General features: G+C 40.3%; 2 protein-coding genes across 2 annotated transcripts; both read left to right on the top strand.

Moving 5' to 3' along the window:
* Positions 1-184: 184 nt before the first annotated feature.
* On the top strand, positions 185-5,401 carry dctn3 (dynactin 3 (p22)). Its single transcript, XM_084052564.1, has 7 exons — positions 185-357; positions 684-768; positions 994-1,080; positions 3,270-3,353; positions 3,468-3,526; positions 3,636-3,695; positions 4,751-5,401. The coding sequence occupies exons 1-7, from the start codon at positions 256-258 to the stop codon at positions 4,835-4,837; spliced, it is 564 nt and encodes a 187-aa protein (XP_083908690.1). The 5' UTR covers positions 185-255; the 3' UTR covers positions 4,838-5,401.
* Positions 5,402-6,032: 631 nt separating this feature from the next.
* nt5c3a (5'-nucleotidase, cytosolic IIIA) lies at positions 6,033-25,341 on the top strand. Its single transcript, XM_084053486.1, has 8 exons — positions 6,033-6,230; positions 18,529-18,627; positions 19,427-19,496; positions 19,758-19,890; positions 20,120-20,209; positions 20,421-20,583; positions 21,039-21,239; positions 22,672-25,341. The coding sequence occupies exons 1-8, from the start codon at positions 6,093-6,095 to the stop codon at positions 22,771-22,773; spliced, it is 996 nt and encodes a 331-aa protein (XP_083909612.1). The 5' UTR covers positions 6,033-6,092; the 3' UTR covers positions 22,774-25,341.
* The last annotated feature ends 1,595 nt before the right edge of the window (positions 25,342-26,936 follow it).

The following is a 26,936-nucleotide window of genomic DNA, read 5'->3' as shown; positions in this document are numbered from 1 at the left end:
GTTTAAATGCTTAATTTGTAGTTTTAATGTGCAAATTAACCGTTTTTCTACTTTATTTTTATTTTTAGAGGGTACTCTTATTCTGAAGAGATTGTCCACCGGAAGTCTTATAGTTGCTCCCTTATAGTTGCTGACGGAACACAGCTCAGTTTGTTTCATCATCAATAGGCGACGTCCCTGAGGATCACGTGATTAGTCTGGGCTTGTCTTTCTTACGGGTTTTGTTGTGGTCGGAGGAAGCATCAAGGATCAACGATGGACAAATACGCCGAAATTGATAACTTCGAAACGCGTGTGCAGGCGGTGGAAAGCCATATATATGGCGAACGAAAAAATAGAGGAGGAAAACCTGTCAAGGTTAGTTCAGAGCAAAAGGACTTGATTATTAGCTAACAATGTTAAATACGCCCTTTCAATCCCAACGCCAGTAAAACTGCTAACGTAATCCATATTAGGACTTCTTGAAGTGAATAATTACAAATTACATTTGAAAGCGTAGCTAACCAACCTATCGTGCATTTTTTATTTGGTTTACATACTGCTAACTGCTAATTGTAGCATCTTAGCATCTGAATCATTCAGATGCTCCAGTCAGCTGCCATCCATTCCAAAATGGCACATATCATAATCATGTGATGTTATCATTATTCTAACCTCCCTTGGATCTCTGATCGGTCCTGTAGTGTGCAGAATCCCTTGCCAGAATTCAAGCAGCATTGGCCAACACAGCCAACAAGAGAGAACGAGTGAAGATCCTTCACAAAAAGAGTAAGTTATGTTCTGCACCCAAATAAGCCCTAGAATGGCTGTGATATTTACATTAATTTCATGTATTCCAAAGAATACAAGAACGCTCACCCCCAAATATAGTCCCTGACTGCGCATTTGAAAAATGATATGCCGTAGAGCTGAAATGACGATGTTACATTTGATAATTACATTGAGTCATGTCACTGCTATTTCTTTATTAAGTATGTTTCTCTGTTTATGCAGTTGAAGACCTAGTGAAGTACTTAGACCCCCAGTTCACAGACCACATCACTGTCCCTGATGCCATGAAGCTGGAATTCATCCTGGCTGGTAAGAGACATGAAAACATGGGTCTCCTTTACCTAAATGGTGGCCTTATTATACTTGCCATGTCTGAGTAGGCACAAGTGTCTGCAGACAGCAGAAGCTATGTGATTATATTATACTACAGTTTGTATCTGCAATCGATCATGCACGCGTTCAAGAGCAAGACTAACACAGGCTCCACTCAAAACAAGGCACACTTGTGTCATGGCAAGAGGCCATTGTGAGAAGATGTCTACTGTCTTAGTTAACTATCTTCTAATCTCGTAATTTATTTTTGTGCATTCCTGTTATTCTCTTAATACCTAAAATGTAGTCTTTTTATTCAGTTCAGTTCTATTTAACAAACCTGCCACCGAAAAACACCTACATTTCAAGTCCAGATTTATCACATAATATAATACAGCAAGTAGCAATAAATCTCCTCTCACTGGCTGCGTTTACATGGACAGGTATATTCCACTAATATTTGGAATTGCTGCTCATTCAGAATAAAATTGCTCATGTAAACACCTCAATTGGAATATTCCATTCCAGTCTGATCTGAATGAATTTTCCTTCGGGTTTGGAGAGGTGGTATATACCGTTTGAATTGAGATATATTTACCATATAAACGCTTTATTCCAAACGCTCCTCTCTGTTTGGAATACATTATTTTGCACATGTCCGAATGAAACGGGAAATTATAATCAAAAGAATCTATTCAGTCAGATAAAGTTTTTTGTTTAACTAAAATTAAGGTAGCCTACATGAGAAATGTAGTTTAAGTTTTACCATGAGGGATAATCCAAAGTTTGGTTGTGAGCTGTCTATCATCATTACCAAAGGGTTTCAGCTTAACTTGTGTTATTATTTTTAATTCAATAATGTTGTTGTGTGATTATTAAACGTGTGTACTTTCAGTACAGTGCTTACTTTCTACCATTACGAGCGAGCTTGTGTGTGACTGCTCTGCTGTGTTCAGTCTGTCTGTTTACAGCATGAGAGGGGCGTACCTGAGTTATGCTTAGTTGCACGACTGTCCCCTGGAAAACATAGCCAATCTACAAGACCACAAAGCGTTGCATTCGCGACACGTTGTGGTCTTGTAGATCGGCTTGTGTTCAGCGTGCGACACCGTTGTACGACGAGTTTGACTTGAAGCTGCTTGCTTAGAGCTCACACTGATGCAATCTCGTGAGACTACAGTAGATACTGTGTAATGTTACAGGTGCCTCAAGTCTCGCGAGAACTCGCAAGGCAGAATTTTGTTTTTTATTTTAATTAAAACTTTATTTTTTTTAAACTTTTGTTTTATAATATTTGATGGAATATTCCAATATGGAATATTAGTTGACAGCCGTAGCGCTGGAGCAAGTGACATAATGAAAGAATACAAAAACAAAACTGGTCTGAACGTAGATCTGCTACTTTTGCATTAAAACAGCGATAACAAAGGAACACAGGCTCGCACCGGTGCGCGGGGCTGCTCATCGGATGCCTGGCCCGAGTGGTTCGGTCGCTTCCCGGCCTGCCTACGGCCGACAAACCTCCGCAACGGAGGTACAAGGGGCTATTGCCTCCTCCCCATGCCCACCAGGGGAAGCTCTGCCTCGGGTAGTGGAGCCGGCCCTCCATGTCCGGGCGTAGGCAGAACCACTTTGCGCATGTCAAAAGTCATATTCCGAATGAATGCTTTGGGTCATGTAAACAAGGAATAGTTTTATTCAGGTTCCATGTAAACAGTTGGGTTTGAATCTCTGTTTGGAATGAGTTAATTCTGAATGAATAAATATTGTCCATGTAAACGCAGCCATTGTCTCCTCAAACAGAACATCTTTTCTTTTTTAGCGCATACAGTCAGTGTACTTATACGCACCTAAAGTACATGCAGTCACAAAACGTGCATGTCTACGTGGTCATAGTATACATCACACTAGACAAAATGTACATCACAAGACGCGGCTATGCAGACACAGCGAGTATAATTTGACCTTAAGGCACAAACCAACACCTGTGACAGTGTGGATTCTACTCTTGGCCTCTAAGGGTTGTGCCAAATCATGTCAAGTGTAAAGGTCAAATCATGGTGCTAACTTGTACACAAAATGTCATTATTTTAATCATCCTCATGCATAATTTTTACTACGTTGTACGACTAAGTATGAATCAGGCTTTACTCTCCTCATTCTATACTTCTGTTTTATGCCTGCAGAGGAGGAATTCCTGCTTTCCCAGGCTGCTCTTCTAGAGCAGGTCAGCAAACTCCAGCCACTTCTCGATAGCAACTACATCAGAGGTGGGGTTTCTATATGTTGCTGGATAGAATAGAACACAACACATTTGTAACATTGATTATATGTTACACGTGGCATGGATGTATTGTGTTTCAGTGTATGTCCATTATTTACAGATGTACCAGAGCATGCCACTAAGCTACAACGTCTGTCGCAGATTCACATCAAAGAACAGGTCTCCTTCTATCTCTATCAGCCTCACCTACTCTTTCACTTACACTACATAATTCATCTTGTTTGTCTTTTGTTGTTAACACCTCTCTTCCCTCTTTCCCTTTTCTCAGGACCAAGCTGAAGCCCAGACCCAAGAGGTGAAGAGGCTTTTTGAGGAATACAACAAAATGGTGCGCCTCTCTTTCCACAGTTAAACTAACTGATTATTATCATTGGGAAACACTGAAGCCATGTAGTGACGACAGTGATGTGATCAATGGGGTATTACACAGTATATTAAGAATTCAGTTTATCATACAGCAACATTTGACTTTTTAAGATTTCTGTCTTAAGTGGCTTATTACACAACTGCTGACCAGACCATAATTGAGTCCGTTTTTAATTTCAAGTAAGACCAAATCCTTTATGTCAGTGGTTCCCAAACCTTTTCCCTTGGAGCCTACCCTTCTTTAATTTGAGAAAAGCTGAGACCCCCCATACGGGCGGACACACACATTTGTTTTTCCAGACATTATAACCACTTAAGGCCTATATACTGTACTTCTCAGACGACAGCTACCTAAAATAGCAGATCTACAAGCTCACAGACAATTTTTAATGACCCAAGAATGCAATTTATTTTCTGCAACATGTAGGCCTATACAATTTGGACTACCTCCAACCAGGCAAGCCCTCACACCCCCTGTAATCTTTTAACCTGGACCCCAGGTTGTGAAACACTTGTTTATATGATGCATACTTACAGAGGTTTCCGCTGTTTATGCTCAAACAGTTAGATTTGAAGTGCTGCCTTTGCTTAATATATCCAGAAAGAGGCTTCTTAATATACAAGTAAATACACAACATTTCTGGGGTCATTTTAACATCTACTCTGGATTTTGTAGTGCACCCCCAGACATGCCCCCTCTCATATATAAGCCCATTCGACTTCAAACTCTTATTTCAACCATGTTAGACTCATTGAAAACGTGTGTGTGTGTGTGTGTGTGTGTGTGTGTGTGTGTGTGTGTGTGTGTGTGTGTGTGTGTGTGTGTGTGTGTGTGTGTGTGTGTGTGTGTGTGTGTGTGTGTGTGTGTGTGTGTGTGTGTGTGTGTGTGTGTGTGTGTGTGTGTGTGGTCGTGATTTTTGTAAAACAAAAAAAGCACATTCAGTTGACCAGACTTCTCATAAACTGCTTCAGTTTCTTGTCCTGCTGACCCTTTGATCCCTGACCTCTGATTGGCAGATGTTCCTGCTGTCGAAACAATTCGCCCAGTGGGATGAGACATTGAGGAACCTGGAGGAGGCCAAGGGAACCCGTCCAGTGGAGTAGAGACACTTAGAAGGATGAATTTAACGATGATGACCGCACTTTGGTGTGATGTCACACCAGACAAGTGCCCTTTGTTTAACTTGATCCCTGTATAAATGGCCACAAATGTCCACATTTGATGCTATGGACAAAAGACCTAATCTCAACTGGTTGATTAATTATTAGTAGGCAAATAAGTACATTTTATTTATATTTTGGGGCAGTGAAGAAGGTAGACATTACTCATATTTTTTAACCGTGCTAATCTAAATCCCATCTTTCATATTGTCAGGCATGTTGTTCACTCAAATCCAGTTATTTCCTTGCAGTGAATTTTGGAGACTGTGTACAGTAGCCTTTTATGCTTGTTTAGTTTCTTCAATGTGCATGCACTACATTCCAAAGCTTCCATTGCTACAGGGCTATCACAAGACCTTTTATCCTTTCAACTGCTGCCTCCCTCAAGACTTTTATTTTTCTCTGGTAATCTGAAGAGAACTCACTTAAAGTAACTTAATTATTATAGTTATACACCTTGGCTGAAACATGAAATTAATATTAAAATGTTTTTTTTCCCGGTGGAAATGTGTTGCTTGAGCTTCCAATTCTGAACGCAATTTACACAACTTGTATTTTCTGAGCCAGCCAGGTGCCAAGATTTCCCTAGTGCCCACTCTTCCTGGTGCCCAGTCTTCTCCACCCCCTAGGGACATGGCCACATGTCCCTAGTGGCCACTCGTCCAGGGGCCCACCTATCCTGTTACCGCCTATACATAACAATGGGCTTATTTCAATCGGAATACATAAAGTGACGTTTAATGAAAGCACTGACTAAATTGGTGATTGTTGCTCATGATTATTGATGATGAATTAAGGTCATCACATTTATATTTGCCACAAAAACTGCAGACTCCTTTTCTTCTAGCTGTTTGTGGGTCGCGTTTCCATAGATGCGGCGCATACCATCCTCTTGAAAAACGTGATCGGTATATTATTTTACTCAATCTGTTCTGATTTGTTTCTCTGGTTTTCAAAGTCAGTAGTGATACAAAAAAAAAAACGTTACGTGATAAGTTCGAACCAGACCAGGTCTGGACATTATTTGGGGTCTTCTGAGGGGAATGTTTACGTAAGATGGAAATATACACCCCCCTCTTCACATAGAAATGGTAGAGACGCAATAGACGATCGTCGTTCGCAGAATGCAGACTAGACTGCTGAACAAGGGAGGGACCATGTTGACATAAGGGACGGTTCGTAAAGGAGCGACACAGCCATGGATAAAACGGCTGTGGTAAAGGTTGGCGCCGCGGCGAGTGCCAGCGTGTGTGCCCTGTTCGGTGGAGTAGTTCTCGCCCAATACATCGTCGCCAAGAAGAAGCGAGCGGGGAAGAAATTCAAGATCATAGAGATGGTGAGTGTGAACGTGAAGACTTGACTCCATGCCGCTCTCTGCCGCTCTGCGCAGTAGCGGATGTTCACTAGAATACATTTTAGAGGTCATTATAGCTAGCTGGCCATAAATAATATCCAAAACAACAGTGTATTGTTGTACAACCATCGCCAAAAAACGAAGAATGACAGCAAATATTCTGTATCAGCGTGACCATAGACTGTGAAATGAGAGCATGAGGAATTTTCGTCAGGGAATTTTTAGCTGTTGGACAGGTTTTTGTAGCTTAGGTATGCGGATACCTCTCCCTCGCCTTCCCAATGACAGCAGGACAACATAAAGAACAGTCCCACTGACACTGTCCAGATGTCAATGTAAAGTAGGAATGTGTTGAATAACGTTGACTCGACAGGTGCTGAGGTGCATAATAGTGTAGCTGTCCTTTTGTTGTCAGGACTCAGGCATCCCTTTGAGTCTTTCAAACAGCTGGTAGCCTTGTCCCACTCGTGGTGATGCACTGCTGAAACAACATCTGTCCAAATGGAGTCTGCAGAGTGTATTTTAATTGTCCGACTCCGATGGGCTCTAACAACTAGCATACGGCATGTCATCTAATGTCACCAGACCAGTACAGGAGAAAACTGAATAATTACCATTGGATTCAATGGAATCCTTTGTTCACATCTCAGATATTAACAGCCCAATCTAGCATATTACACTCATTTTGGAGGTCTCACGTTTTGATATTGTCTGATTAAAATAGTGAAAGATGTGGTTAAGTTAATGGACGAGTCTGTGGTTCTGGCCATCTGCTTTTGATGAAGCCTGACTCCATGGATGAGCACAAACATCCAGCGCTGTAGCATATCAATGCTAGCATGCGAAAACCATGCACCATAACTAAGTTACTGTAGGCCTACATGGGGTTCCCACGCTATCAAACCACTGTAGTTGTTACAGTATATCTGCAGTGATGTTATTGTTTTTTCTTATTTCAATGGATGATTTACTTTTTGAATGAATTTCATGATCCCTCGGCCCTTGAAATGTGTTAAAAAGCTGTCAGTGTCTGATGATGACAGTGATATAATTCCTCTTCTGCAGACAAGGCAGGGATTGCTCATCCCCAGGAGGCCTCAGTTTTTCTTGGCTGTTGTTTTTCCACTTGGCCTAAACATTTAAAGTGTGATCTTGTATCCAGAATTATGCAGTGACAGCAACAGAAGAATAAACCTGGAACCCGGGATTAAGACAACATTACCAACAACTGGTAGTCAGCTAAGAAAGGGAAACAATTTAAGGAGTCAGAAAGGATCCGAGACTATACAAATGTCTCTGAAGGAGACTGCTGTGTGTTTCACCTTGAGGCCTCAGGATGGCACACTAGAGCAACATTTATGCTACTGTAGCTCTCTATACACTAGCTATACACAGTCTTTCATTTCCATATTTTAGTCTAACCGGTTTACCTGGCTTGTATGGAGAAAAACTGATAGATACACTGAAAGCTCACATTACCCTCAAAGTGTATGTAAGTTTGATTGAATTGTAGTTAGTGGGCTATTGATCAGCATTGCACTTTTGCTTCACATTATTGTCCTCAATCAAACCTATGGGTATCTTTTGATGCTTGTTTGAAAATATAAATGATTGTAAAGATACTGCTAGCACATAGTGCCTGTATTGGCATTTCCTCAATAAATAGCCAGGTAGATACAAATTTGACAGGGAACCTAAACTTGAGTTGTGGTTCCCTGTTTGGTTTGTGGAAACCAAAGAAAAAGTCTCTGATGGAAAAACTTTGAACTGATACAGTTCATTTACAGGCACTACTGGCTCTGAATATAGTAAATCAATCAACCTCTCAATATCTCAGTGTTTGGAGTTGGTTGGGGGCAAGCGTGGGGAAAGCTTTCGCAGAAAATAGCCGATCGACAAGCTCACAGCATTGGCTATTTTCAGCGAGAGCTTTCCCCACAATAACAGAAAACAGAAAAGACACTAATATAGAGCCCGAGGGACTCCGGTCAACCATTTGGGGTTTAAGTGGCTAAGAAATCTGTTTCTAAACTAGGGATTTGTACCATCATTATCCTAAATTTTCATATTACACATCTTATTACATATTACCTGTTACGTCATTGGATATATGACTATTCACTGTTTATGTTTGTATAATCCTTGTGACAGAAACTCATTAGAGAACAGGGTTTCCTGTGGTAACCCTGAAATGGGTTATCTGCTGCCGAACAGAGGGGTGTAACCATGGCGACCATGGCAACTTGCTCAGTGGGCGTGGTGATCTAGTCCGCTGCCAAGGGCTTGTGTACAGTATGGGGTTTGGGGAGTTCCTATAGTAGTAGATGGCCTACTTGGCCAGATGGTCATTTTGATATTAGAGGAATGGAGAATGATCTCCATATAGTGCCTTTATTCAGAGCACTAAAATGTGTAGTTACATTCAGCCATTCACACACAGAGATTGAAGTCTACCAGGCAAGGTTCAATACAACATACTTTCTGATGTACTGAAACAGCATTAGGTAACCCCGGCTCTAAAATATGATTTGCCTTTGTTTCTTCATGTAACAAAAAAAGCATTTGGAGTAGAGATGATATGATAATGGTTACAGTAGTTTTATTAGAAATACCACTTAGCACTTAGACTTTGAAGGAATTAAATGAATATGTTTTGTGAGGTCACAGTGACCTTGACCTTTGAGCACCTACTTCTAATGACTAGAATCTAATCAGTTCATCATTGAGTCCAAGTGGTCATTTGTGCTCATTGTCATGAAATTCCCTCAAGGCGTTCCTGAGATATCGTGGTCAAGATAATTGGATGCCTCCGCCTCCGGCCACGGCTGACGCTGGCGGAGCCTTAAAAATGCTGGGCAGGCCCAGTTGACCTCGATTTTGGATCAAGATGGCAAGAGAAGGGGTGGCTGATGGCTCAGTCAGTTTGGGCTTGGGCAGCCATATACTCATCGTGAGCACAAAGACCCAAGTTTGAATCCGACCCCTGTCTTGTCTTGCATGTCTCTCCTCTCTCTGCCCTTAATTTCCTGTCTCTCTACACTGACCTATCTGTTACCAGAGAAAATGATTCAAGTGGTTATGCAAGAGGGTTCGTTATTGGAGCATCGCAGGATCTTCAGTGACAAAGACTGTTCAACTGGCTAATGTTTCAATAGGTAAAGTGACTAAAGTGGATTCTGCATTTTATGAAAGACAGGAAAGACGTCAGTAAACAGAAATTGTGGTCAAAACAGCAAATTGAACTGATGAGCATGCATTAGTGCAATATTGAAGGAAAAACAGAATACCAACTCTCCCTCAGGTGACTGAGAATGTCAATGAAGGACGTGATCCGACTGTGTCAGCAAGATCAGTCTATAGACAACTACATGGAGAGGGATGTTATAGTAGGCCTGGACAGTTAGTTCTAGATGTTAAACTTTAACAGTTAAAGGGAATCTCATCTAAGATACAGGGTGTGTATAGCCAGTGTTAGCCAGTTCCCATCAGCTGTTTAACTTGGAATATCAGGAACATCCCGTCCCTTGTGTACTGGCGTAGTTCACTATTCACTACGTCGTCGTTCAAAAGTGTTGCTTATGGCAAGCAACACAGTCATATACAATATACTGTATATGTTTAGTGAATATGTGAATTAGTCTTTAGTTTTACATAATCACTGTAATTCCTTGACTTCTGGTCATCCCCATCATAACGTACAATGACCATGTTATTTTCCTCTGGTGTGATGCTACAGTACATGAAAATTGTCAACAGTAATAGACACATGTAAAATATATTATTCTATTAGCAATGTTAAAATGATTATCATTGTTTTTGAATTATGACATTTGCATGTGCTTTTGCACTGCAGACTCACAACCGACTACGATCTTAAATCGCTACACCACAAGTCACATATCAATTGACTAGTTTGCAGGGTCACGATCTCCGTTAGTGTTATGTGCACAAAAGCATCAATAGAATTTGAGCCGAGTGAAGAGCGCCAGTCTTCCTCCGTTGTCTTTTGTCCTCCATGTGGCAATGTGCTCAGGTAAATGAGCACATTTTCCTGCTGCCATATCGCCATATCGTCCCTTTTGTTCCTACTGAGTGAAAAGCCTCAGAGCACCTCTCCCCCCACTGTCCTTGGACAATGTCAGAGGCATAGCAGGATTGAATGAGTAGTAATAGCACGTGCAACTTCAACAGATGAACTGTGACCTGTGTTGGGGGGGCTCAGGACAGTCCTGTACTTTGTCCTCATTGACCTTCGACCCTGCTGAGCCAAGGCCTGTTTCAAAGCAATGTTCTCTAACCTTTTTGTAAAGACCATGCAAGGCCTTTTGAGATTTCAAAGGAATGTGTGTGGGGGGGATAATCTGGCAATTTGACAGTTGTTGGGGAAATGATTTGAGTCTTCCATTATTTGCAAGATGTCTGTTGTTGTTTGTATGAAACTCAGGCTACACATAACTGTGCTGTCAAATGCTGTGATGGTCCACAATTTCAAGAATTTAATATGCATTGATTTCACAGAAGAAAAACTTTCAGCCCATGTATCACCTAACAGTGAGCCATTGTACAGCTCTCGTAAGCCTGTTTTTTTTAGAGCTCACAACATGCAGGTATAAGGTATTAAAAGAAACAAGCACAAGATGCACGTTTGACCTCATTTGATTTTGAAATGAGGAACTTGTTTTCTTCATTCCTGTTTGGGTTTGGTTTGACAGAGTGCACCATCGCAACCACTGTGGCCAATTAAGCAGCCTGTAGGGCTTGGGTTGATACCGGATAGGATTTCTGACCTACATCTGATGTTTCACTGGTTATCAATCTCCACCAAGCGAGAATCTTAGTCAGCAAAGGAAACCCAAACCTCACCTCTGAAATCTCTACAGCGATTGGTCAACTATTTATTTTTGAAAGTGAATGTAAACACTGCTATTGGAAAGAGATTCGTATTCAGGCCAGGGCAAATGCGATTAGACAAAGTTGGCCTAGTTGTGCGGGCTGTGGTATGTGAGACGGATCATGTTCCAGCCTGCTTTGTACAGCAAACCCTCCACCAAATTGAAGAGACCAAGTAGAGTAGTAGCTGGGCTAATTGTAGAACAATGGTTAAATATATTTATTTGACATTGTCCGCTTATTTTCCTATTCCGCTTTCTCAGGCATGGATCAGCAGCTGCCAACTACCTCTATACTAAGGAAGCCTCAGTGCTCTAACAAAGGATGTAGCAAATATTATTGTGCTCCTAATAAGTACAACACATTACCTGATTCACTACAAGTTATATATTCTGCCGAATGGCATTATGCTCAGAATAGGGAAACCAAGCTCTGCTGCCAGAGAATGGTGTCAAATTCTCACTCAATTAAAACTTTTTCATCATTGTTTATTTCAAAAATAGAGGAAAATAACAGATCCACAAGCTCACATTGTGTTGCGAATTTGCAATGTGACGTATTGTGAGGTTTTATGTATATCTGTTATTTTCTCTTATTTGTTTGACAAATCTGTATATAGTGCTTAAATGTTTAAGTCCAGAAATCATTTGATGGTAGTATTCCCTTCTAAAACCTTGTTGCCTTGTACAGGTTGGTATTTGAGGACTTGTTTGGGGTTCTCTTCCATCAACTTGGACAGAACAGTGTCTTTAGTATTGTCAGTTTTGTAGTGGAATGAGGCAAAAGAAAGAACATGAGACAAGCTGTTGTGAAAAGTTGACCTTTATCTGACTAACATAGGGTTAGTTTATCTTGTCCTGCATTTGTATTAGACCTACTTGTGCAAGCACTATAGGTTGATAGGCCTTTGTGTTCAATAAAGTATAACTCAATGGCATTTGCTTATCGTGCGTGCGTGCGTGCGTGCGTGCGTGCGTGTGTGTGTGCATGGATCATAAACTGTGGCATGGATGTGTAAGGCATGAGGTTAGTTGCGTGTGTGATTGATGCCTGACCATCACTAAACAACCATACCATCTGTCATTGGCTGGGAGAAAAGTGAACCTTGACCTTTTTGAACTTTTTAAGTTTCACAACTGGCCTAGAGACAAGGAGAAGTTATTAATCTTAACTGGTCAGATATAATTCAATAGCTGTCATACCAGACTTTTGGCCAGCACTCTGCACAAATGATCAGAAATGTTAAAGCAGGGATAACGGTTAGGCTGGGCAATATATTGATGTTGTGATACATATGTGAATTATATCGTCTGGAATTGTGTATATTGTAATATTGTGATATGGATAAGAGCTGTATTTTCCCAGTTTTAAAGGCTGCATTACAGTAAAATGATCTATGGCATATTTTCTGAACTTAACTGACCTAGCTGTCCTGTTTACCCACATAGGCATTACTGACGACTATTTATCAAAAATGTAATTGTGTAAATATTTTGTGAAAGCACCAAGTCATTCCCACAGTATTATAATATTGATGTTGAGGCATTTGGTCAAAGATAATGGGTTATTTGCTTTTGGCCATATAGCCCAGTCTTTGATTGATTGATTGAATACTTTATTAACAGTTGCAAATACTACAGTGGCACGATATTACAATGATTGCTAAAGGATAACACAAAAAGCCCTAGGGGCTTGTTTCCATTGAAATTGATTTGGAAAGATGTAAACTCTTTAATCATTGTTGGACTCCCTCAAGGATATCAAAGCTTGGATGGCCTTAAATGTTTTAAATGTTATTTAGTAAAACTGAAGTTCTTATATTTGGACCCAGTGGTGACTGATGCCCCTCATGGCACCTGGAACCATATCTAACCCAAAGTCTAGGTGTGATAATGGGTAGTGATTTTGAAACGGACAAAATCTTTTTCCAGCTGATCTAGGTCAAGTCCTTTTTTATCATTTTGTTATTTTTAAAGGGTTATAGGGCATTTATCTCAACCCGAGTTGATTACTGCAATGCCCTTTATGTTATGTTAGCCTACCAGGCCTCCGTCTCACAGAATACCGCAGCTCATAATTTAACCCATTCAAACCGGGGAAGCATCTGTGTAACCACTTTATCCGTATTTTATACTTTGGCTATTAAAAAATAGCAGATATACAAGCTCATAGCGCGGCACCCAGTGCCGCACTATGACCTTGGCTTGTAGACTGCTATTTTTTGAAAAATCTTGAACATTTTTGCAAATATTTGAATACATTCTTAAAGGGAACATTTTTGACTCAAGCCTTTGCTTCTGCGGGGTCCCTATTACAAAATATTTTGAGATGGGGGCCAAATACATATAATTCTTTGACATGAAAAAGTTTGAGCACCACTGATATAGCAACATAGGTTTGCTTTCCATTTAAATGGGTTAAAAGAAAAATGCAAGCGAGAGCATATTTCCCCCGTACTGGCTGGGCTGGCCTCTCTTCACTGGCTCCCTGTACATTTTAGGATTGATTTGAAGCTTTTATCGTTTGCCTGCAAATCATTAAACGGTCCGGAATGAGTTCCCCTACACTGCTTGTTTTTGAATCCTATTTTTAAACACATTTATTCCTTGGCTTTTAAAGGTAATGTAAGTGATATTTTGAGCTTGATATTCTGATAGTAACAGGGGGTGTCCCTAAGCAAAAAATACATTGTCAGGTGGGTTGTCAATTTCATCCAATCAGGAGAGTGAGAGTACCATTTATCAGCTTCAATTCTATAGTGTAAAGAGTCTTTAGTCCAATTTTGTCTACTCACATCTTTGTGTCATCTCTTCCAATTTCACTTGTTTATCGTGATTCGTGTTGTATGGGTTCTCTCTCCTGATAGAATTAAATTGGTATCCTGACCTGAAAATGTATTTTATGTTTATTAAAGAGCTGTACAGACAGGCAGACCCCAGTTACTAAACAAACTATACTATCAGAAAATAGAGCTATTTACCAAGGTCAGCACACTATGAGCGACGTGAATAAACGATACGAAAAACTGACGTGATTATTTCACATAAAACTTTAATTTTGGTGATGCCTCATTCATATAGGTTGATGATTTTATTCTCGCAGGAAATTCTACCTTGTTTTGAAACATAAATGCGCTCAGTGTGCATACTCATAACAGCAGTTTAAATTAATGCAAATGAATCGCTCAAAATAATCGCTCCCGCTATGCACGGACCTTAAGTTTAACACACACAAGAAATCACTTACTGTACCTTTAACTCAGTATGGGAGTTGCCTTTCTTTTTCTTATGGTCTTATTGCTTTTATTATTTGATTGTCCTTTTGTTTTTTTAAACTGGCCTTTGTGTTTTATTGTGTTCTTTTATGGTCTTTGCTACTGTTGATTGTACAGCACTTAGGTCAACTGTCATTTTGGAAATGTGTATTTATTTCTCCAGGGTGGTCTCAATGATCTGTAGACTATATGTACTGTATGTGAGTGTTAGTATGAGTTTGCTCAGCTGACAGTTGGCAAGTGAAGTGTGTCCATCCTGTCAATACGACATGCGAGTTAAACCTGTCCTAATGTAATTGCTTTTCTGGGTCCATCTGACAGACCCCTTGGTCAGAGGTCACAAGGCATGTCGAGAAATGTCACCTTTCCTTTGCTGCCACCATTCCTCCACTATTAATAGACCTTTATTCATCCACTGAACCTTTATTGACCCCTTGAGGTGTGTGTGTGTGTGTGTGTGTGGGGGGGGGGGGGGGGGGCTAATGCAGCAAGTGGAGCGGGTCTGTCATATCATATGGCCTGTTTGAAAATCAAAGATACAAATATATCTATAGGTTTTCTGCGTATGCGTGTGTTTACATGCGTCAGCTGATATTGTCACTATATATCACTGTGTGTGTGTGTGTGTGTGTGTGTGTGTGTGTGTGTGTGTGTGTGTGTGTGTGTGTGTTTGTTAGCCCTGCTGTGAGGGGGGAGGGAGGTCTAATCTATTTTGGGCAACGCCCCCTCTGCATTTCTGTGGCTATATAAGCGTGCGGCAGCCAGAGAATGTTTTCTTCACTCTTGTGTTTTGAATCCAGACTCCAGGAGCCGAGGTAAGCCTCTCATTACATTATATTATACTCCACTTCTTCATATCATCGCTGTCGGGCAGAAACCTTGTATCTCCATATTTCATCTTTTTATGTTTTTTCATGAATAATGCCCTATTTTATACTTCATTGTATTGTGTCATGCAAAAAAAGCTAAAATAGCCGAGCTACAAGCTCACACCGCATCACATTGGGACGTGTTGTGAGCTGGTAGATTGGCTATTTTAGACTATGATATGTTTTTAGTTTGCAACATTATCCCTATACTGAGGGACGGTATGAAAATCAAGCCATTAACGGAAAAAAAAAGAAGATTTATGGGAAATCAATCAATGACATACATTGACACCAGTATGGACCTTTTAACCTTGCATAAGTGTGATGTCTAGAGTCATACATTTTGATGACCGAATCAAACAAGAAGTCTAATGCTGGTGAAAACTCTTGCTAAATGCATGTCACCGTATGTTGTGAGACAGTGTATACAGTATACAGGTCTGCTCTTATGGGAAAAGAAAACCTCTAAGCCCAGGCCCCTATGACATTCGCGGCAGGTTCACATAGTCTATAGAGATTTTGGAGTTTTTTTTAAGCATAGCACAACAAACCGATTCAAGATCCTGTAACAGAGTTTAACATTCAAAATATTTGTTCTAAAAAGGAAGCTATCATTTTCCAAATTCTTCTTAAGGCTGTAGTGTACTTTTAGTACGTATAAATAAGGTTTTGATTGGACAGTGGCAACGCATACTGTAGATTTGAGGAAGCTGTTATGTGTCATTGCGATTTTGAAGATGGGGGAGGATTACTGTAGACTAGAGGAAGAAAAAAGGGGAACTTGTCAATCTTTTGCTTGTGTCTGCAAATGTGTGCCATGTCTCTCCAGGGATCATAAAGTGTTGGCCCACTTGAGATTATATAAGACTGCTACTGATCTGTTGACAGTTGGGAAGGTATGTGTGTGCGCGTGTTTGTGGTCTGCCTTGGGCTTGGAAATATGGAGAACCGTAAAGTGACACTACAGCTGTGTGTGCTTGTGTGTGTCTAAGTCTGTGCGTGTCTGATCTCTCTCATGTTTACACAGGGTTCAGTAACCATTGACACGGTAAATTCAAGACCTCGAAGATATACATTTTACACACACAACCCCACACACACATATCCGTGTGTGTGTGTGTGTGTGTGTGTGTGTGTGTGTGTGTGTGTGTGTGTGTGTGTGTGTGTGTGTGTGTGTGTGTGTGTGTGTGTGTGTGCCACTATGATACTATCATCAACATCGAGGTTGTGTGTCATGAGTGGCCTCAAAATCCACCTAATCTGGTTACCAGTGGGGTGGGGAGTCAGGGGAGTTGAAGTACGGTAGTTATTTATGACATAGCAGTTGATGGGAGGCCTCAAGATGCAAACCATGGCACCTACAATGTTGATGTTTAACGAACACTGCAAATCACAGGTGGTATCCACAGCTATGGTCTAACAATAACAACTGTTAACAGAAAGGAGTGGAGCACAACTTAAATTCATGAAAAAGGGCCTCACAACTCTTGATTTATGCTTCAAAAAATAAGTCAGCTTAACCTGAATAAGATATGATTTGGATCAAAAAGTTGTACTTTAAATAAATGAGAGCACAAAACAAGCATTGCAAGCCCTTCTTCATAAATTGAACTCTTGAACTTCACAGCTTGGGTCGGCAGAGCCGGCACCAAGGAAAAGGGGGTTTGCGTAAAATGTATCATAGACCTGTAGCACAACTATAGCCACCAGCTAGACGCTGTTGGTTATGACTACCATAATTATTGCATTCCTGCCTTGACAAGTCAACTGCAAAGAAACTGGCTGCCCTCGAAATAACCTCTTAAGCTTTGCCAATAGTCCATGTGATCTTCTTTCAGCTCTTCTCACACGATATGTAAACGGGTAAAGGGAGAAATATTACTTAGATTATACAGTTTCTCTCGCAACCAGAGGAGATTTGGCTGAGGTTTGTGTTGTAACATTTCGCTTTGCTTTGCTTGTGAAAGACGGCCCAATCGCTGGAATGTTAAGAATAATTGAGCTTACCTAATACTTCTGAGAAATAATCGCCCTGCACAAGATAATGTGCTTTCAATATAGCCATACCTAGAGTAGCAGCCTAGCAGCACAAGTCCCAACAATCAACTACTTCTTCATTAAAGACTGAATCCATCTATCCATGTCTTGTCCTTCTCTCCCTCCTCGTTGCCTAACCACTTAAAAAGCAAAACAACACTTTCCTCTATTTCTCTTTCTTCTCTCTTGCTCCTATTTCTCCATTGTCCATTCTCCTCTCTGGAGGGATCCATCCTGTTCTGCGTTGGTCTTGCTGGGTGCTTGTTTTGAATTGTTGTTCAGGTTGCTGTACTTCATAAATGGGTTCCAAACATCATTATCTTCTCTGCTAGAGTCTACCTACATGTGTGCAGCCTGGTTCTTGTTGGAGATTCTCCGACCGTTCTCCGACCACCCTGCTGTGACGAGCCCAAGTGTTCATACTGTACAGAGTGTGTTTAAGAATAGCTAGTCCTCAGCTCCAACCCCCTCCCTGCTCCTTCCCTAACTTTCTCTCCCTTCCGTCCCCAACACCCTCCTCCAGCCATCATTAATCGGCCCCCCTTCTCCATGCCAAGGCTGAAACTCAAGATGACCTTAAAACTCGTCTGGGTGACCTGGTGTCGGACTCTATTTAACGTGGTTGAAAAGGTTTTCAAGAACCTCTTAAAACTAAAGTGTGCTGTCTTTGTGTGTGAAAGTGGGATGAACAACAACATTTGTGCTGTGAACCATAAACATCTGTTTTCAGATAATGGCCTGGGAGGTCTTCATAATATGAAGACTGCCCAGACCATTATATTGGCAACCTCTTCTCCAATAAACCCCAGGCACAAAAAAGGCAACATGCTGTTGGCAGATGTGAATCATGTTACTAAATAAATGCAATATTTTTACATACTTTGGCTTCATTTAGATATGGCCTCTGTGTTTAATGGGATCTTTTTTTATGTTAGTTCAAATGAATAGAATAGAGTCAACATTGGAATCAACTTTATTGTCACATCACTGGTTTACAGGTGTAAAGAAGTGGGTAAAATTTGTTTTGCGTAAGCTCCATTATTTATTTATATTTATTTTTCAGAAAGGAAGAAGAGGGGGGCGGGCAGGGAAAGGGAGGGCAGGGAGAAAAAATAAAATGTCCATTTTGAAATTTCTCCCCTCTCTTGTCTTTCTTTCCGAGTACATTCTCATTCTGCGCATCTAACCCTCTTTTCATCTGTGTTTCCAGATGCCTCAGTTTGAAAAGAGCACGGTCCACATGAGGGACCCTGAGAGGGTGGAACAAATCATCTGTGGCCTCATCAAGGGGGGAGCTTCCAAACTACAGGTTAGCCGTGTGTGTGTGTGTGTGTGTGTGTGTGTGTGTGTGTGTGTGTGTGTGTGTGTGTGTGTGTGTGTGTGTGTGTGTGTGTGTGTGTGTGTGTGTGTGTGTGTGTGTGTGTGTGTGTGTGTGTGTGTGTGTGTGTGTGTGTGTGTGTGTGTCAACCATAGAGTTAAAAATAAGGGTGTCAACAGACATTTTTGTCAGCAGTGACCATACTTGTGTGAAATAGTGCCATCTAGTGGTGATACAAGACATAAGCCTGCATTATCTCTGAAAACTCAGATAATCAAGCCTCCCTTGTCAGCACATTTTTTTGTGTCGACATCCCACTGAAGCTGTAATATATAGATGGGTGACAAAGTGAAGGAAAACCCTAAAAACATAACAAATACAGGTGGACTGAAGGATCTTGTGTGGTGCCAGAGTACTGTGCGCTTTTTTTTTCTTGATTCTTGAAAACTCCAAATGAGTGAATATCTTAGAATAGTGTTCCATTCCCCCAGTAGAGTCCTTACTAAGACAGGAAAAAAGACAGTTTATGGTGTTTTTTCCTTTAACCACATAACCCTTATAGCGTCCCTATCCCTATTCTGGGATGAACATTTGGCCAAAATACCAGTTCTAAAAGCTCAACATGTAGATCAGCTATTTTCAGCGAAGATATTTAGTGTAGAGGGAAAAGAGGGCGCATATTAGACACCTATTAAACACTGGTCAACTAAATATAATAGGGTTTAATTCAGTTGTCATCCATCCGTAGGAGAGCAGCACTCAATGTATGTTCTCTTGTTCTCTGCCACAGATTATCACAGACTTTGATATGACGTTAAGCAAGTTTGCGGTCAATGGAAAACGCTGCCCCTCGTGTCACAGTGAGTATATCAAAAAGCCACATATGATGTCCTTCAATTGTTTTGGTTGGATTAGTGGGTGTTTTAATCATGTCATCTGACAAAACATTGATAATACAGTACGTACTGTAATTTATTATCGTGGAACATTAAAGCCTGTGTGTGTTTCTATGTTTATTTGTAAGGGCTGGGGGTCATTCTGTATTCTAGGCATCCTTTCATTTTAGTTCTATCATAATGTGATTGCTTGTGTCAGTGACGTTATGTCCCAACTTGTTGTAGATATCATAGACAACTGCACGCTGGTGACAGAGGACTGTAGGCAAAAGCTGTTGCAGCTGAAGAACAAATATTATCCCATAGAGATAGACCCCCATCTAACAATGGAGGAGAAATACCCCTTTATGGTAGAATGGTAAGTAACACACACCAACACAGAGTCATATATACACTTGCAGATGCAATTAATGACATACTGTATACAGATGCACACACATAAATAAACACGACAAGCATACACACACAGACATGAGATTCGTGCTCATAAAGGTGTGTTTGTGTGTGTGTGTGTGTGTGTGTGTGTGTGTGTGTGTGTGTGTGTGTGTGTGTGTGTGTGTGTGTGTGGCTGGCTTATGTTTTCCCAGGTATTTTAAGTCCCACACATTACTGGTTGAACAGAGACTACAGAAAGACAAACTCCCAGAAGTAGTGAGGGACTCTGACGCCGCCCTAAGGTAACCCAGTGGCTCCATTTAGACTGTCTGTGTACAGTACATTTTAGCTGTTTATCCAATGCCGTTTCCATGACTGTCTTGTTGTAACACATTTACGTGTGTTGCTCAGGGACCTGCTATGCTACCAACTGTGAGTGTGTGTGTGTTTGTTTGTTTGTATGTATGCTGTGTATCTCACCACCTTGTGCTCTCTGTGGCTGACTGGTTCCAGGGAGGGCTACGAGCATTTCTTCGACCGCCTCCAGCAACACAACGTGCCGGTGTTCATCTTCTCGGCCGGCCTCGGGGATGTCTTGGAGGAGATCATCCGCCAGGCGGGGGTCTACCACTCCAATGTCAAAGTGGTCTCCAACTTCATGGACTTTGATGACAATGTGAGTCTGTCTGAAAACACATTTTGTCTCTTGTCTATTGTTTGGACATGTCCCCTTAACCTGCCCAGTCTGAAATCTGTTAACCCGCAAAGTATAACTTAGTAGTTAATGCGGTCCCTCCCATTGCTTTGTACTGGGAACAGTTTGACCTTAATAATAAATCAGAAGATATGCTCTTTAACGATCTGCCTCCTCTGGATTCATCAAAATGTCAATTTCTGCATTTAATTCTGATGAATTAATATGACCATTTTGGACCATGTTCATTATTGTCATGCAACTTGGCCTTGATTTGATGTCCTTAACTGAACAGAAAGTGGGATAATGCAAGAATGTTTCCTTGAGCTCATTGCATGGATAAAAGGTCCAGCTAAATGGCTAACATTTTTGTGTACCTTGGCAACAGAGTTACCATCACACACATTACTGATGTGCTCCTGTTCTTCCCCTCCCAGGGCATTCTGAAGGGCTTCAAAGGGGAGCTTATCCACGTGTACAACAAGCATGATGGTGCGCTGCGCAACACAGACTACTTCAAGCAGGTGAAAGACAACTGCAACATTATCCTGATGGGAGACTCACTGGGGGACCTGAACATGGCTGATGGAGTGCCCAACAAGGATAACATCCTCAAGATTGGGTTCCTCAATGACAAGGTACAGACACGTAACCGGGATTCAAACACAGGTGTGGCATATCTGGGAAAAGTATGGAAAAATTCCTCTTTGATCCAGATCTTGAAAGGTTTGGAAACTGCTCAAAAATATTTGGAAAACTGTGGAAAAATGTATCCTAACCACATGAACCCTAGTGTCCCTATTCTGGGACGAACATTTACAGATCTAAGCTCAGCTCGAGCTTAGAGTGCGAGCTAATCTTAAAGAACGGCTATTTTTGGTATAGAGAGAAAAAAAGGAACGGCTCAAGTATAGAGTCCTGGGGGACGCTGTCAGCTAAGCATACAGGGTTTAAGTGGCTATTATATGCTAATAAATGTGATTTAGCTGTAGACCCAACTTCATATACTGTAGATGTAGTAAAGCAGGGGCTGGCAACCACCTCTTTTTGATCTACGAGGTGATCAGATTAGGCTATTGAGGTGATCAAAAACAACCATTATTAACACATTGTGTGCCAGAGGTTTATTAAAATAGGGTACGTTCAATTCAATTCAATTTTATTAAAGTGTCAAATCACAACAAGTTGTCTCAAGACACTTTACGTTCAGTGCCTGCATATCTTCCATCCACTTACGTTGATACGTTTCATGCTGTAGAAGCCCCGACGCGGAAGTGCATGTAAACAGAGCGTGCGTGCGAGACGGCGGAGGGTCCCGACTAACGCCTGGAACAATAATATTTCTAACGCGATCCTCCATTGCAGAGTGATCGCCAGTCGAAAACGGCTCACTTCCACCACATTAAAAAGAAATGGAGATATTAAGCTTTTAGTCAAGGAGTTAACATTGGAGCGGCCGACCGGAAGGATTTTTGACATGGATCCACACCCGGCCTCTCCTTCTCAGAGACTCCTTGGATGATCCCAAAGTTTCGTTAGAGCGCCCCACGTATAAAAAGAAAAATGGCCAGAAACGGTCCGGACCGTTTATGGCACTCCCCGCATGGATTCTCAAAAACGGTCCGGACCGTTTATGGCACTCAATGTGTTAACCGTTATTGTTTGATGAGCATAAAACGTTTCTTCCCAGATAGAAAAGGTTGCCCACCTCTGTAAGAAAGGATATTTATTTATTTTGACCTATTGTTTAGCCCCATCTGTGACCTCCCTTTCGCTGTAGCTCTGGGACCAGGTCACATAGCATTGCCATCCAGAATTGGGGGAAGGGTGAAACTGTCTATATTTGACCCATTTCTAAACATTTAATCAAAAATGTAAAGGTAGTCCAGAGTTCATACAGATGTGTATAGTAAAGACAGAGTAGTAAAATTTACCTTTTAAACAGCCAAGATCAGCAGCAGATCAAAAATAGTCTTTTTTGGGTGACCTAATAACGAAGTGGTCAGGGCCTATAACACAATGGCCACAATGAAAATATTAACAATCTGCATCTACTATGTTGTCCTGCAGGTAGAAGAGAGCATGGAGAAATATCTGGACTCTTACGACATTGTCCTGGTGAGGGATGAGACTCTGGAAGTGCCCAATGCCATCCTCCAGAAGATTCTATAACTCTCCTACAGTTCAACCCACTTCCCAACTACTGTGCTACTACTACACCCCCCAATCCTAGACCCATGGATTTGGAAAAGGACTGCAAGACCATTCTCCTTCAGCTGGAAATGACCACCTGACCCAAACATCTTCACTGTTCCTCCACACCAAGAGATTCTAGCTTTAGCCCCAATGCCAGCCTCTTTTGGACTCCACACCAATAACTTGGGCCATTGTTGAACTCTTCTCTACTCTAAACCCTTCTCACCACCTTTATAAAAAGAAATACTCTTTTTTTCCTTTCCTGAATGAACTGTTTTAAAAGTACACGCAGTCCAAGTCTCTGTCTTTGCGTGTGTCTGAGTCTGTTCTAATCATTGCCCATGTCCACTAACCCATGATATGAAAATAGAATAACCAAAAACAAACAATTGCACATTATTGTTACTTTTGTTATACATAATTATGCTCATTTTTTATATTGTAATGTTTGTATCAGTGTATGAAGTTTGCATATCATAAACAAACACCCACAGACAAACAGTGATTTATTTTGATCAATACCAGCATGCATTGCACCTCATGTAATCTGAGTTCCAAGGACCTTATGTAATTAGGTGGTAGCTTCATTGGTGACCATTGGACTCCTGATGTATACCTGGTCACCTCTCTGGATAGTTTAAAAGCATGTTGCTAAAGAAAATGCAATTCCAATGTATTTCTGAAGTTGTGCAATTGAATTTGAACAGGTTCCCCTGGCCGAGAGGACCAGAGAAACACACTCAGAGCTTGACCTGTGAACTTCAGAAAGAATCAGTTATTATTTGCAAACATGAAAAAAATATCACAATTATTATTTTATTCTGTATTCTCAAGACCATGGGCATAGTATATATATATTTTTTAACTCTTACTGTAGATTCGTACAGTTTTCTGAGCATAGCTTGTGAATTGCCGGATACACACCGTATTGATGAAAATGCAGACTTTGGTGTCTCCTACCTTTACATTGACAGTACATTGTACATGCTTGGCTTCAAGAATCAGCTGATCAGAAGGAATGCACTTTAACCTATTGAAAATGTCAAATTAAACCCCCTTAGAATGACTATAGCTGGCGGTAGTGGATGTAAGGGCTGATTCTTGAACAAAAGAGCCATGTTTGCACAGGCTTCATTGTGTTCTGTTAGTGTGTACATGATACCAACACACAGTCTGTACCCTGTAACACTTTTTGCTTTGAAATGTGACTACCCTGGCCTGGCCTTTTTTAATTTCTAGCCTATAATTATTAGACCTACCTTGTCATTTGATTTTGTTTTTATTAAAAACAAAAGACATACTGTAGGTCAAAGAGGGGCACTTTTTTGAGATGGAGCACACTCTAGACTCACCTGTGAAGTCCTCTGTGTTCTTCATCTCCCCCTACTGTACATCGGTGGTTCTCAACCTGTGTGCCGGGGCCGACTGGTGGGCCATGAGGATATTGCAAGTGGCCCCCAAACAATTGGAAAAACACTTAAGATTTGAATGATAATATAACATTAATATGAAGGAAAGAAATGTGTAAAGTTTTCATTGTGATAGTGATGAAAATGCACACGGCCCACTCATCTGACCACTAATACGGCAGCCGCTATGTGGTCAGGTGGGTGGCCGCCTGGCCGGCGAACGCTTTTGAGATTTTCAATTGGGTCCTGATCCAGAAAAGGTCGAGAACCACTGCCCTAGATCATAAATGTTCTCTTTAGGCAATAATGTTAGTGGAAAACCCCCACTGTTGTCTGTGGTTCAGTGAACCCCAATACAAGACACATTTATTAGTTGAGCTCATCATAGCCTCTTTTTTTTTAAACCCCCCATTAATTAACTTGTTTGTTTGTTTGTTTTTGTTCAAACTGAACACTACCTCTAAAGTTTTTTTTGCAGAGGGCAAAGTATAATGTTACTCTTTCAGTTTGTCTGAATTAGGGCTGGGTAATATATTGATAATATCAATATCATGATATGAGACTGCATATCTAGACTTTGGGATATTGTAATATTGTGATATGACATAAGTGTTGTCTTCCTGGTTTTAAAGGCTGTGTTACAGTAAAGTGATGTCATTTTCTGAACTTACCTCACTGTTCTAGCTATTCTACTATATTTGTTATTCTATTGTTTGCCTTTACTGATGATTATTTATCAATAATCTCATTGTGTTTGTGAAAGCACCAATAGTCAGTGTTGTCACAAAATCGATATTGAGGGATTTGGTAAAAGAATATTGTGATATGGGCATTTTATCCATATTGCCCAGCCCTAGTCTGAATGTGTTTTGTTCTCTTTGAGAATTGTGCGTTTTAAATGTGCTGCTATCACTTGCATGTTGCCTTTTGTTATTACTGAATTTATGTTAAAATTTGAGGAAAAATAACTGTCAAATAAAATGGGCAATAAAATCAAATAGGAGTCCTGTGAAAATATTATTTATTTTAATATAAACTAGACGCGTCGCAATTCCGGGGAAATTGCAGAGTGTGGTTGCGCCCATGCAGAGTTCTGGGTTGTGGCCATGGGGGTCCAAGGAATCCATCGTCACATGGTAGTTCACAGTCCAGTCCCAAGTGGAACAGATGGTGTTGTAGATCTCAAAATAAATTGTTGTTAAAGCAAACTTGCTATTTGTTTTTACCTTATTGTTCTGATCTGAGATATTATGAGGAGACATACCCTGTGTATATAGAGTAAATGGCATATCTGCTATTTGCAAACAAGTTGTAAATACTCAGAAGACATTTCACATTTTCCCCACACTTATATTATGATGTCATGTTTTGTGAGTATAAGATTCAGCACCTATTTTCCCCCAGCCTGATAATAGATATTAAATACCTTGTAATGTACTTGGGAATGTCTCACCATTTAATACATGTGGAACCATTACGATAGTTGTTGACCTGGCAAGTAGCTGGGTTGAAGCCATACCATTTTGTATATTGTACAATAGATACTACCCAGCATATCAGGCATATCAATGTTACTGAATGGCGTCAATACCACAATTAAAAACTATTGTTTAGCCTACATTGTGACAGACTTGTCATCACCAGGCAGGCACCAATTGCTTCACAATTTTACACACAGTAGAGGGATTGAAATCCATTTTGTCCAGCAGGCAGAGATTATAGTCTGACAACACTTTAAATTACAAGCTTTGACTCTTGCATGGATCAAACCGTTAAGTGGATAAGTTGGTCAAATAAATAAATTAAAACACCAGATAGTAGAAGGCAAAAATTATTGTCAGTTAAACAAACAAATTTTGTATTTTATGTTCATATGTGTATGGGCTTAGGTATTTAATGAGATGTTACATTCCAAAGTTTCACTTTTTGTTCAGCTTTAGTAGTCAAGAACCCTTCTGATTGTGAATGGTAATTCCAGAACAACTCAAACACACATGTATATTCATTGTAAATGTTAAATACATGCAAACATATAGATTCACTTTTCAAACACATGGTAAAAAGAATAATAAGTAGAGACAAAGCAGAGCAGATATAGTTTAAAGTATTTATTGACACAATTGTATTATTGGTACCTTTACTGTAAGCAACACCATCAATATATTTGGTATAATGTCCTATCAATTATTGTTATTATAGTTGTTATTATGATTCTATATGTAATAATAGTATGGTTATATTTTATGATTCTATATATAGGTTAATTATAGTTATTAGTGATAATTATACAATTATATATTATAGTAACTATTACAATGCCTGTAAACAGTTTATTATTGACAGATATATTATTGATGCTAGAATGATTATTATTACTACTATTACTGTTGTTATCCAAAATTATATTCTAACTTTTAAGTACATTTAATATTTTCCAGGGTGAAGCAAAAAACCTGCCTCCTATTTCAGCCAATTTAGGAGTGCACAGGGAAAAATTCTTGCACCGACCCCTTTGTTAAAAAAGGCGATCAAGCAAGCTCCTGGTAAATATATTAATATATTATTAAACAACATTTAACATTCTGAAAAATAGGTAAAATTGTAGGGCTGCAACTATATTGATTAAGTGAATTATCTCAAAGTGTATTTTGTAGATGTCTAATTTTGTATTTATCAATGAATCAATGTGTAACATTTTCCATAATTATTTTGGGATTACATTTACTAGTT

The sequence above is a fragment of the Gymnoscopelus microlampas genome (genome assembly GCF_963454915.1).
Source record: "Gymnoscopelus microlampas genome assembly, chromosome: 3".
NCBI lineage: Eukaryota > Metazoa > Chordata > Actinopteri > Myctophiformes > Myctophidae > Gymnoscopelus > Gymnoscopelus microlampas.
The sequence above is the reverse complement of the archived record's forward strand: the minus strand, read 5'-3'. Positions and strand labels throughout refer to the sequence as shown.